The sequence below is a fragment of the Corylus avellana genome, chromosome ca4, assembly GCF_901000735.1.
Source record: "Corylus avellana chromosome ca4, CavTom2PMs-1.0".
Classification (NCBI taxonomy): domain Eukaryota; kingdom Viridiplantae; phylum Streptophyta; class Magnoliopsida; order Fagales; family Betulaceae; genus Corylus; species Corylus avellana.
In genome coordinates, this window is record NC_081544.1 from 36,463,723 (window position 1) to 36,478,195 (window position 14,473).

The 14,473-nt window shown below is 32.4% G+C and overlaps 1 protein-coding gene across 1 annotated transcript in view; it reads right to left on the minus strand.

Moving 5' to 3' along the window:
- Positions 1-7,943, minus strand: part of LOC132179808 (histone-lysine N-methyltransferase, H3 lysine-9 specific SUVH4-like) — a 14,008-nt gene extending 6,065 nt beyond the window's left edge. The window contains exons 1-7 of the mRNA XM_059592591.1: positions 6,514-7,943; positions 5,419-5,487; positions 4,511-4,579; positions 3,782-3,833; positions 3,549-3,655; positions 2,807-2,986; positions 1,259-1,357 (exon numbers count right to left, since the gene is read on the minus strand). Coding sequence (XP_059448574.1) covers positions 1,259-1,357; positions 2,807-2,986; positions 3,549-3,655; positions 3,782-3,833; positions 4,511-4,579; positions 5,419-5,487; positions 6,514-7,602 — 1,665 coding nt within the window. The 5' untranslated portion in view covers positions 7,603-7,943. The remainder of the gene's footprint in view (positions 1-1,258; positions 1,358-2,806; positions 2,987-3,548; positions 3,656-3,781; positions 3,834-4,510; positions 4,580-5,418; positions 5,488-6,513) is intronic.
- Positions 7,944-14,473: the final 6,530 nt, after the last annotated feature.

A 14,473-nucleotide genomic window follows, 5' to 3' on the forward strand; every position in this document is an offset into this window, starting at 1 on the left:
TATCAGAAAAAGGATAAAAGGACAGAATCTAATTCCTTTCAATGCAAAAGCACTTACGATCAAAAAAAGACCTAAAAATGTCCAATTTTCCAACCACATATAAAAATCCCTAATTACTCTAAAAGAAGATGCATGGACAAAATCAGAAAGATGTTTCAACAGAAGACAAAGAAAAAAAAGTAGATAAGTTACCAAATCAAATGTTATTTTTCAGAATCTAAAGATCATAAATAAATGAACTACAACGTCTCTCAGTGACCTTTAAAGTACAGAAACAAATATTTATGGGTATGAAAATGAGATATGTGACAACACACACACACACGTAGAAAGGGAGGTGCCATATCAACATTGATTGTCTCACATATTCTCATAAAAAGGTGACAATAGGTGGTTTGTCAAAAATCTGTACTTGGCAAGTTAATATTAGTTTTGTTTATCATGCATGCATCCTAATTTATCCATAAAAAAATAAGGCATTGTAATTCCTCGAAATTAAATTCTTATTATGCACTTCATCCACTAAGATAAGAGATTTGTCCAATATGTGGCCATGAGTAACTTCAATATGATTTTCATATCAATATCTCAAATTTTCCGCAATTTCAAGAAGTATCATATGTGGCAATATTTGAAAAGTATCAACAGGTATGTGTACGATATGGAAATGGGCTCCTTAGCTTGTCACCAGTTGTAGATTTGCACCAATTTCTACTTGTACTTCTAAAAGGAGGGAGAAGGAATATTTGCAAGGCAGAGGAATGAAAACAATATAATGAAAATCAATAAACGCCACTCTCCCCACCAAAAAAAAAGTGGCAAATGAACAATTAACACCATAACATAATACTATCAAATTTCTTAAATTTCAACGGCTCAAAGAGAAACAAAAAATATTCCCACAACTTTCAGACAATAAAAACTATGAAAGCATAGCATTTATAATTCTAAAATTACAAAGAATCAAATGCCTAATACATCCACACATATGTATTGTTGGGAAAAATGACTACATCAAACTGAAGCTTAACCAAAATTATGGGAATGAACAAAATATAGGGGAAATAAATTGAAAGTAGCAGAGAAATAGTGAAGAAAATTACATGGTCTGTATCCATATAACTATTATATACTTTATTGAAGATTGAAGATATGATTGGACATTAGCAGTGGTCTCTCAATTAACACAAAAACAACTTTCATGGACTTTGGAAAAATTTATGGAATTCTTTGATAACAACCAAAAATCATAATCTACCTTGTACAAACCATCATATGTGTAAACTTTGCGAGTATAACTACTAGCACATTTATGCCCACGTATCACTCTAACACATAAATCTTGATCCATGCTGTTCTGCAAAAGATAAAAATTACATATTGTAAACACCATTTAACAAAGAACACCTCACATTCAAAACACTATCTTCTTAGGTAAATGATGGTAAAAGACTTGTTACCTTGCTTATTCCTGTATACAAAACAAACATATTATTGTCACACTAAATGTGTATTTTGAAGCCACAACATCCAATTCCATATGTAATTCAAAATTGCACAACGCATATTTTTTCATAAGTAATAACCAGTCTTATTAAAAGTGTAAGGCGCCCCAAAGTACACGATGCATATGATGTTGTTATAAAAAGATTTCAGATTAAATTACTCCATAGCATGATAGCTAAACCCTAAGGGTTTGACTCGGGCATTTGCCAATGATATTACCACCTGATTCTCTTAGCAAATCTAAGATTTATTGCAATTATGCTAAACTAAGATAAAAATATTTCTATTTATATCATTCACAATAACACAAAGGAGTATTTGAAATGTTACAAGAATAAAACTTAAATTTCCAGTTAGCTCTAATGATTTTAAACTAATAACAATTCATTGGGCAGGTGCTCCAGAAAATTGACAACTAAATTTTTTTAAGCATTTTTTAATCCTCTTATTTCATGTTGTCCTCGTATTGGGACCAATGCATTAATGAATTCAAGTCAATTCAAATAATTGAATAAAATGGAAGGAATTTAAAGTAAATTCATTACAATTATTAAGGAAATGAATTGATTTTACACTCCAATTTATTTGTATATAGTATACATGGCTTGAAGTAAAATTCAATTTCATTTAAAGTTTTGAGTAAAATGTATCATATAAAATTTTTAAAAAAAGTTAAATCATTCACATATATTCTTTTATATGTTAAGAAAATCCAAGAGAGAGAGAGAGAGAGAAAACATTCTTTTCAGGTGTTGGAAGGTTATACGTCAGGATAAAAATATATGTTTTACATTTCATATAAAAGGGTCTTATGTGACATGAAATGAATTGGAATTAGACAAATTTTTATGGGATTTGATCTTTTGTTCACCAATTCACATTCGCAAGTTGAGGTTCCAAACACATAAATTGAATTCAAATTCAATTCATTTTGATTCCAAACACATGAACTGGGGAAATCTATTCAGATTCAATTCAATTTGGCCCATTCATGGGCTTCCAAACAAGCAATTAAGTAAATCCTAACCTAGTAGGAAGTGTGTAATTTTGACTAAACTATGGGGTTTTATACCTCAGACCTATGGTGTCTCTATATGCGCATTTGTATTTACAAGTGCTTGCACGAAAACGAACTCAGTTACTAGTTATTAACTTATTCAACATTACTTTCACTTTAGAAGACAAAATAACATTTTAAACATCGGAAGAATAAATTCCAAATTTCCATAAGCACAATAATTACCCATGTCATCAAATTACTAAATATTGAAGAGTGTAATCTATATTCCATATTACACACCTTAAGAGCTAAATTACCACGACACATAACTTGATCCTTAATTTGACGCTTATTGCCAAGTAAGTCATTTCCACCTTGACCTGTATACACAACTTCTTCTGCATTATCAACATCATCTTCATATTGGCCAGACAACACGATTGAAACGGCAAGTGGCAAGGAAAAGTTCTGGTACTCCTTCTGCATAATCGGAGAGTTTATTAAACTTATAGACTCACAATGCAATCCACAGACAAAATTTCCAATTTTTAAAATTCTAGTCATTAAGCAATTGTGCACCATGATGTTTTAGAATAGAGTTTACTGGTTCAGAGACAACTACTGTAAAATCCCTATCATGAATACTTGATAAGGTCAATTTCTAGCTTTGGGGTAATCCTTCACTACAAAGATAATTGGTATTCAAGTTCATAACAAAATTCACGATCCACCACATAAAAGAGGTTCCAAGACCATTTCATCCATAATCATTATCTTGTCAAGATATTTCAATTTCCTTCGCATCTCAAGCATTTAAATCTTCATTTTTTCACAAACTTTAAAATATATTGAAAGTTTCAAGTACAATTTGATGACTTTGACTCAATGATCAACTATGAGTTTATATGCATTTAACTTTCAATATATATGCTTAGAAACTTTAACAGTAAATTATATGCTTGGATGCCTTTTAACTTATTGTTGAATACACACTCTACTAACCAACTGCCACAGAATTCTTAATTGATTGTAGATACACTACCATTTTGCAAGATTCTCCAATATAATCAATTCCACTCAACCAAAGTCCATGAAGACCTACAGCCACCATTTCAGCCCGAGAATAGAATTGATGCCCGACATCAATACCTGCATTAAAAGTAACAACAAAAATTTGATATAAATGTATATAGAAACCATATAATTATTAATGTTATTCATAAAAGACTAGAGAGCAAATATCTACACCCAAACAGACAACAGGTCTTTATGCACCTGGTAGATGACCTATTTTCTTAGGATACAAAATTTTATTTGACTTCACCATCTGCATAATTCACAAAGCACTAGTAAGGAAATGCAGTAACAAAATAGATCAAAGTTACCTTACACTGCAGTACATTGAAGTTACCTTAACTATTTCCATATAGGAAAAAAATAGAAGTCGCTAGCCAGCTTCAATATTATGTTCATTCCAACAAATTTACTACAATTCAATCATTAACCTAGTATAGAAACAAGGATATATATAGAATTTTTTTCTTTTATATTATATACGATATATATCTTGGGATAAATAAGAAGGGGTCTTAACTTTCACATTAAGGAAAAGAAAGAGAAGTTGCTTTCAGCTTTAATATCTTTTTTCTTTGGGGGTTAAGTTATTTAAAATAAAGCTAATGGCATTAAATTTCCTATTATACAATATAGTCAGTAGAAAAAAATAGTAATGTTACAAGACAAACAGCAAAAGTCCTTGTGCCTGCCTATTTATATGAACACTTTTAGGCATCACTATTTGCAAGTTTAAATGCACCTCTACCTATTAACAACATTTATAATTGGATATGATTTCAGCATTATCGTGATTTTTGTCAATACACCAAAAATGCATTAGTAATAAGAAAAACTAAGAGCAGCGCTAGCTAAACCACATTTCTTCAATGACCGAGGCTGAATAGAAAACATGTGTGATATATGTTAACACATAAACCAGCAACTTGCCTCAGAAATTGCCTTCAGATCAGGTCGCTTGGAACATCTCCTTGAATAATCATCTGATGCATTCCCATTCTGCAAACATTTGTAGCATTAATGTAAACAACCACAAAGTTTAAGAATCACCGAGATACAAGTTTTGTCCCATCTTTGAAGGAACTTTAATATCTACTGCTTTAATATATCTGTAAAACAGAATCCCTAGAAACCATACTGATCCTTGAGTGATTTAGGATTGGCAGATGAATACATTATGTGAATTATGAATGCATGAATTGGCCAATTGAAAAGAACCAGCATTGAAATTAGAAGATTAAAGAACAACTGAAAAAACAAAACTGCTTTGGGGAAACCATGAATCTAATAAATATATTTAGGGCTGAGAATATTTAAATAAGAGACTTTAGCAATCATGTGAAATACTATGAATGATGCATATCACACATAAAGGTCAAACTGAAACGGATGGATGAGCAAGGTGATAGCATATTCACCTTTAAGGGCTCAAACCACATACAAAAATGAATTAGTGGAAGTACAGCCTAGTGTAACAGAGTATAAAGCATGTCAAATATAAAGGTCATATTGACATGTATGCATCAACTGGCGAGGCTAGCATATTAACATTTATGGGCTCGAGCCACATACAGAACTGTACTAGTAGAACTAGAGCCCGGACTTTCAGACTGTCAAATTCAACTTCAGCGTTGTGCATTCTCAAAAACTGTCAATATCTAGACTTAGAAAAAGCATTAAAAGTGAGATAGAGCGCAAGGCAGTGAAATAAACTATACCTTCTTCAGCACATTGACAATAGCTTTTAAAAAAATTTAAATTTTAAATTTTTTTTAAAAAAAAAAAACACCAAAAATTAGAAAAAGAGAAAAAAGGAAACTGAAGTTGAAGATTCTCACATTATTTTCTGAACCATTAGAAACTTGCAAATCATTATCCGTAGGCTTCTTGCATCTCTTCTCCTCTTCCTGTAGACAATCACGGACAGGCTATGTCAATAAAAGATTATCTGCTCAAGTTGTTAAATTAGACAAAACAAGCTGTGTTTTGGCTTCCTTTGCACAAGTCTTAGAAATCTGCAGAGATATATATAAAAAACACAAGCATAGACAGGCTAAGGAAAAGATTACTAATTAAGATGATTATAGTAGACAAAAAAAAAAAAAAAAAGCCGCCACATATCTACTCCAGATTAATCAAAAAAAAAACATATGGAAAAGTTTAGAAGAGATTTGGGTCACTATGGGGTTCTAACACCTTTAATTACAGTATTCATTTTGGTTTCACAAGATTTAACAAATGTACACAGTAAACTAGTCAAAAGACAACAATATGATCACCCAAAACTGTTAATTCTGTATAAAGTACTAGTTCAATCCCACTTGTTAAAGGCTCAACACGGATTTGATCACCCAAAACTGTTAATTCTGTATAAAGTACTAGTTCAATCCCACTTGTTAAAGGCTCAACACGGATTTGATCACCAACGTGTGATGTGTGCGCAAATGAATTGTTAGCCTTACTGGTACAAAAATGCAAATTGGTATCATCTAGCTCAAGAGGTCAAAAGCATTTAATTCAGACCAATGTGAATAAGAAGAGGTTCATACAATTGATTGACATAAGTAACCAACAAAACAAATAATGGCAGGTTAAATTATCAGCATCGTTGGTTTACTTTCAATGTTGCAAAATTGGCATTTATGAAGCTAATGCTACATTCTTATTATAGCGTTGCAAAATTTGTAGACATGTCCAATTTTAAACTTTCCCTTTTCTGTCCTTAATTTAGTTCACATAGTAGCAAGCTAACATAAAATAAAATTTTAAAGAAACTTTAAAAGCGATACAACAAAATTTATCTACTAGATAAAAACGCATACAAATATCTAAAGCACATCCAAATATTCATAAAATAACACATCTGAAGGCAACTTGACTACAACTATACACATACATACATACATACACACACACATACAAATTGTAATCACCTGAACAAAGCGAAGGTAAAACGTGTTGAAAACCCTCAATGTCCTTTTCACCCTCGCCACACTTTTATCCGAATTATCAACTTGAGCACGACCGCTGTTACGACTCATCGCCAGATTTCTTCTACATCGAATGTCTTCCACAAACTCAACGTTAGTCCCTTTATTGCTAACTTTATCTTTGAGGCCATCCGATAACCTCTTTCTACTACTACCATAGAAAGGCTTCTGATCATCAGGTATGTTTTGAAGCCTTGGACTAATCCTCTGCTGCAAGTTTTGTTTTCCTTGGCTACTGTTTGGTTCAATCCTTTCAACACATTGTGCAACATTCTCTTTACAATGAATGTCTTCCACGAACTCCACTTTAGTCCCTTTATTGCTAACTTTATCTTTGAGGCCATCCGATAACCTCTTTCTATTACTACCATAGAAAGGCTTTTGATCAGCAGGTATGTTTTGAAGCCTTGGACTAATCCTTTGCTGGAAATTTCGTTGTCCTTGGCTACTGTTTGGTTCAATCTTTTCAACACATTGTGCAACATTCTTCTTTGCTGTAACAACATTCTCTTTGCAACGAATGTCTTCCCCGAACTCCACTTTAATCCCTTTCTCGCTAACTTTATCTTTGAGGCCATCTGATAACCTCTTTCTATTACTACCATAGAAAGGCTTCTGATCATCAGGTATATTCTGAAGCCTTGGACTAACCCTTCGCTGTAAAGTTTGTAGTCCTCGGCTACTGTTTGGTTCAGTCTGTTCAACACATTGTGCAACATTCTTCTTTGCCGTAACAGCATTCTCTTTACAACGAATGTCTTCCACAAACACCATCTTAGCCCTTTTCTCGCAAACTTTATCTTTGAGGCCATCCGATAACCTCTTTCCATTGCTACCATAGAAAGGCTTTTGATCATCAGGCGTGTTTTGAAGCCTTGGACTAACCCTTCGCTGTAAGTTTTGTAGTCCTAGGCTACTGATTGGTTCAATATTTTTAACACATTGTGCAATATTCTTCTCCGCCATAAAACCAATATCTCTATCATCAACTAGCACTTTACTTTGAATGCCATCGCCAGAGTCAACAGCCATTGATATAAAAGGCGCAAGATAAAAATATAATTTTTCACACAATCATCTAGCAGGAATGAGACGAAATGTGCTCGGATAAAAAACTATAAACCACTCTCTAAATTCATGTGCACAATAAGAATCTCGAAGAGAGTGCAAATTATAAAAGCAAAAGAAGCCCCCGTATCAATTTTCGAATCAATGCGAAAAGATCCAGTTCATCGAGAACATCGCCGAGCTCCAGAAATTTGAGTCCGAAGAGAGAGACAATCAAGATTGGTACCTGGAGAACCAGAGCAGAGTATCAATGCTAGAAAATCAAGATTGGTACCTGTAAAATCAATAACCTCTGGAGTCTAGGGTTTCTTTTATATATATATAGAGAGAGAGAGAGAGATATACGTGCGTATGCGTAAAAGACCTATGACGACTGGGAATGGGAGTTTGAAAGGCGGGAGCAACGGGAAGATTTTTTCGGTCCGGTATCTGTGTTGTCAGGTTTAGGTTTTTTTTTTTTTTTTTTTTTTTGTCCATAGAAGAGGGAGAGGAGAATTTGAATTAGTAACATTTAGTTTATAAGGCATGGCCCCTATCCAATTGAGATGAAATTCGAACTAGTAACATTTACTTTATAAGACGTGGTCCCTATCCGATTGAGTTACCCCTTAGATACTAAGTTTTGGTTTTTTTTATAGATTATTTAGTAAAAGAGATGGGACTATTGTTAAATTTTTTAAAAAAATTTATTATTAGATTTATAGAATTACACGTAGGTTTTATAAATTCAATAATATATTTAAAAAATATAAATAATAAAATTGGACAAAAATTTTACAGAAAAAATAACATTTCTCATTTAATAATGATTTATATTACACCTGTTATTTCACTATGCTGAAGTAGCGTTACCAATCCAATTTGAGAGTAGTTATTGTTAAAAATAAATTTAAAAAATTATAATTGTTCATATATAATTATAATTTTTTATAAATGAATAATGCTACGTATTACATTCTCATTTTAGTGACTTAGGAGTGTAAACGAGCTGAGCCTAAACAAATTCCCCATGTTTGGGTTCAGCTCGTTTAAATTTTGCTCGAGCTCAAACTGAACTCAATACGAGTCAAAAAATCGAATTCAATCTCATAATAAGTCGAGTCGAACCAGCTCACGAGCTGACTCTTTTTTTTATTATTATTATATAAATTTAAACTTCAAGTATTTTTAAACGACTCAAAAAGCTAGATTAAAATACATTAATACTTCAATTGTGGTTATAAATAACACATTGTTGAATCCAATGTCAATTACTTAATTTGATATTATATAATTATATGATTAATGATTTGAATTATCATCATTTTAACTTATTATCTTTTTTTAAAAAAAAAAAAAATTAAACTTATTATCTAATTGTAATGCTCAAACTCCTAAGTCCTAAATTCCTAATGATCTAATGGTCATACACTCATACTTAAATTATATGATTATATTATCTCACAAATCACAAATCACAAATCATATTAATATAATAATATTATCTTAGATCTAAGATCATGTAATATAGGTTTTCTAAGTATAAAAAGTATTTAGTAATGCTTTGATTAAATGGTTGATGGCACTATAAATTATACAGTCATACCATATGATTATATCATATGATATAATGATTAATGATTATATCAAATATTTATTATTATTTACTATATATATTTTATATTTCTTATATGTGTTTATATAATATATACATACATATATATATATATATATACACAAATGACACATATATAAATAACAAAATAAAAATAAGTTATATAATAATAGTATATTAGTATATTTGTTATTATTGAGTAATATTGACTATATATTGTTATTTGTTACTTAATAAAAAATATACGAGTTGAGCCTAATAAGCGAGTCGAACTTTATTCGAGCCAAAATTTGTGTTCATAAAGCACTTCATTTAATAATTAAGTCAAGCACTAACCGAGCTTATACAAACTGATCCCGAACTCGCGAGCGAGTGGCTTGCTCACTTAACACCTTAGTACTATCATTAATCATTATAAATACTACGGAGGAATTTAACATAAGTTTCAAATACCTTACTGATTTTAAAATTTTAATAATCATTAAAAATTACATGGCAATTAGCAGAATAAGTGAATGTTCTCTCTTTTTTTTCTTTTCTTTTTTCTTTTTTTTGTTGTACTTTAAATGACTACATCCGAAAACAGATCAAAAAGCTCCTCAAAGAATTCAGTCCACAAAAAGGATATAAAGATGTCATTGATACATCAGCGGCCCATTCCAATGACAGAAACAATTACAAATAAAAAAACTTATGAAAATATAATTATTCAAAAAAAGTAATTTGACATCACATTTAAAATCAGTTTTTTTTTTTTTTTTAATAAAATAGGAAAAATGTTACAAATGAGGATATTTCTCATTCTTCATCTCAATGGAAGAGAGAATGAAACACCAATTGATAATACTTCTAAACATGAAGTGGCCCATCTAAGTAATATGCTCGAAAATTAACACTCTTGAAAAATTTTATTAGCTTTTCAACTATAAAAAGAGAGTAAGTTTAAATTGATGTTAGAAATTATGGAAGCAAAGTTTAAATTTGTTGTGAATGCACTTGTGAGTGTTAAGTCTCACATCAAGAAAATATAAAATAAAATAGTAGTTAATATACCTAAGTTGACTCTAGCCAACTTAGGTATATTAACCCCAAAAGCTTTGATACTAGTGCCTTGGGCATTTCTCAACCCCAAAAGCTAGTTCAAGAGGTGAAGTTTTCCTTCATACTTATAAACTGATCACCAGCCCATTTTACAACCTATGTGGGATAACCCCAACAATCTCCCCATCACACATCGGGTCCTGGGTCATAGCTAGCAAAGACAACTCGTTTTTCCAGTGTACTATTTGGCCGAGACTTGTTGGTTAAACCTAAGCTATGATAGTGGCTATGTTTTTCTATTCGTTGTTGTGCACGGTAACAACATAAGCCATGATTAGCTTCCTGAGACGGATGTCTGGATGTGTCGAGTTTGGAATTGTGTCTGCATCCGTAGCTCTTGACGTGAGACACTTTTATAAATGTAAAAAGACTCACATTGATGGGGAGTGGTTAATGTGAAGAGACTCACAAGTTAGAGGGAGATTGTTGTAAGTGCATTTGTGAGTGTTGAGTCCCACATTAACAAAATATAAAATAAAATAGTAGTTAATATACCTAAGTGGACCTTAACCCACAAGCTTAGACTTTTGGACTAAAATTGTGTTCAACTATGTATATTAATGTACTTCTGGTAAAAACTCTATACAATCCCTGAAGAAATTTGAATTTTGTAGCGTCTCCTTCAAGCAGGAGAGAGGAGGACTTTTTTTTTTTTTTTTCCTAATTCAATAATAAACAAAAAAGGTTACAAAATGGGCTTTTTCCTATTTTTGATATGAATGGCAGAGAGAATGAGAGACCGATATAGATGGTTTCCGAACACGAATTTAGAAGCGACTTATTGAACTACATAATGTACACAATAAAATGCACTACAAATATCACAACTAACAAAAGAAAACGAAAAACCAAAAGTCCAATCTTAAGATGCTAGCAGCACAACATGAGCTTCACCAATGGCGGCCGAAAACAAGAAATACGTGGTGGCAACATGAATAATTCTACCCCTAGAGAATTTAAGAACCATAATTGCAACGGAGATACCTCTCTTAACCATAATAATAAAGCAAAGCAGCAAAACATACACCGGAGGAGACTGAGACAAAACCAAAGATAAAGTTTCCACCCAATAATAATACAATAAAAGAGCAAGGAGACTAAAACTAAAGCCTACACAAAATAACAATAATACAAAAGCAATAACAAAAAAACAACAAAACACCCAACTACAACTGGTGTTGGAGCAAATTTAGCGGACGAAAGATGTCGTTCGAAGCAAATCTGACATAAGGAAGAGAGTGAAAAAGCTGGTGGAGGACTAGCGCGTGAAATCCACAAGTTGGCACGTATCAGCCCAAGCGAGATTATGAGCTTTCACAGTAAGAGGAATCTACTGAAGAGTTAAAAAGATCTTTAAAGTTATGCTCCAATCCCTTTGACACATATATTATGTGATCGCAACTCTTTACGCTCTCTTCTCCCCGCAACTCATTAGTGCTTGCTTAAACTTTGATAGAAAATTATAGTAGAAGGGACGATTTGTCACAAACCTTTAATCCATGGGTAGTAATTGACATCTAAGTTAAAATTCATATGTCCACGTGTGATTGAAGCCGGCCACTCAACCACTCGAACAATGTTAACATCTTTTAATTACATGTTGATAAGTGTCAACAAACTTTAAAATAGTTATAAATTGTAAGTCTAGCAATTTTCAGACAATATTAATTCTATGTGATTCTCGTAATAGGATGAGAAGTGAGTCGTGACAGTTGTCTTTATTGAATTTTAATAACTTCATATGTAAAATAGTTTTCTAACATAAGGTGTCTATAATTGGGGAGAAGAAACTTAAAAAAACACATACAAGATGAAGATGGGGTATATTACATTAAAGACCCCTCTTAGTTTTTAAAAACACGCGAGCTTTAAGTATTTATTTCAAACAAATTTTATACTTATTAAGACTTTTCAATATAATATAGATAAAATCCGTGACATTCATGTTCAATTAAAATAACTTGAAATGTATTTTTGGCTTTGCATAAATCTTCAAAAAGAATGAAGTAAAGGTTGACATTGAAAAAAACATAAACCAACAGTAATTCTGACCATCCTATAATTAACATTGTAGTCTTGACTCTTGATACGACTAAATTATCACAAACATAGTAAAATAATTGTGAAATGAAAACCATATATATATAGTGAGACTGTGAGGGGCAACATTGACTAACTCGTAATCTTATAGGAGGGAGCTTCACCAATGGGTGGGCGAATAATATAATACGAGTTAATTAATGAGGGGCCGGTGTAGATGAGACATGTGAAAGGAGATTCGTATGGGAAAGAATCTCATAGAGTGGCCGTGGCTCATCAAATAGGAACAAGACTCTAAGCAACATATCATTACTCCCACATGTTCCTTCCAATCATTCTTTCTTTTTTTATTTGCTTTTCCCTGAATTCTTTAACCCCTTAACGTCCGGCTGAGCAGTTATGTTCCCCATTGTGTCGACAATGCTTGTTACTGTTCTGGTTTAAGGGCCTGTTTGGTAAATTCACAGAGCTAATCGTTCTCGGTCTCACACCAGGTTGGCCAAAACCCCGCAATTCCTAGTTATGATTCAATAGGTGTCTCCGAAAATAAAGCTTGCATCATTGCATGCACGCATGCAGTTATATAAAAGTAGTCAAATATATTAATGTAATGGACAACGGAACTAATATCACGCAAATTCGAAAGAAGATTTTGAAGAATCAGTTGATTTAACGCCAAATTGTGAATGGAGAGAGTCTGAAAGAAAGAAGGAAGATCAAACATAAAATGTTTTATTAGCAAGTTTAAGTCCGTATTTGTCGGAGATGAAAATGTGTTAAAAGGAAAATTGAAAAAAGAAGGATATTTGGCTAGAATAATGCATACATCTAGCTAGAGTAACTTATTTGACTTCGTGATCCTCACTTTAATATGCTGACATTCTTTTAGCTTTCAAGAATAATAAAGGAGCGTTAACAGTTTGGGTGACATTAGATAAAATACTGTAAATACGTACGACCTCTCTTTATTATTTGTGCACCGTACGTCTCTCATAGCCTGGCTGAGTTCGATCGAAAATGAGGTAGCTTGGGTCAGCCAAATGGTTTGGAGGCCTGACTTCAAGGGGTTCATTATTAGCCACACCAAATACTAACCTTATTGTGGGTTTGTTAGAGGAGGCCAGGGTGCTTGGCTTCTTGTGCATCACGATAACACATATGATCATGATATTGATCAGGTGTGTCTAAGTACTCGTCCCATCTTTGTGATAATGCACTTCGTACGAAATTAGGTTTATTGGGAACCATGTAATTGATAATGAATAATATTGTTGACAGATAAGAAATTGATTATAATTTTGTAGGATATATATATACGCCGAAAGACCCCAGAACTAATTTGTTTGACAAAATAATGAGCCTATAAACTTCTACAGGTATCTGCTGCGAAGTTATGCTTTCATAAGTAGCTCATTCTTTTGTCATAAATGTCGCATGCTTATTCATGAGTCGCAAACTTAAAACTCAACTTAATTTATTGTGTAAAAACCACCATATGTGCATTGTTTTTTCCCCCCTCAGCGGTTTCCTCTTGTAGAAATCTGGTTGATTTATCGTAAGATTCCTTGAGAAGGGCGATACCATTTGCAGTTCACTTTTTAGCATTCATTATTGCCTTAAAAAGTTCTCTACCTTCTCTGAATTATTATGATATAATAAGCATACAATTGTAAGGGACATGTGGGGCTTTGCTTTAGGAAATTTAGATAAAGTCCAGGCCGAAGATACTCCCTAAAACTAAGATTGGAATGTTAATTAAGGTATCCCCACCCCCGCCAAATATATATATATATATATACAAAGCAAATCAAACCATGTTGGTAAAAAAAAAAAAAGGGATGATTCAAAACTCACACGTGGGTCATGGATGTCTTCTTATGATTTTTTTTTGGGAACAACTAGCGAGTTTGTAAAAAAATAAAAGGTACGCATTGCATGATCACTCCACTTATGAAAACTAATTTTAAATTTATGAACCATGTGATGTGATGTCAAAATAATTCGAAATTAGAAGATCATATAGAAAAATATCAATTGAATTTGAACAATTAAAAATGATTTAAAAATAGAAATATGCTTTGTCACTATATAGCTGGCCAG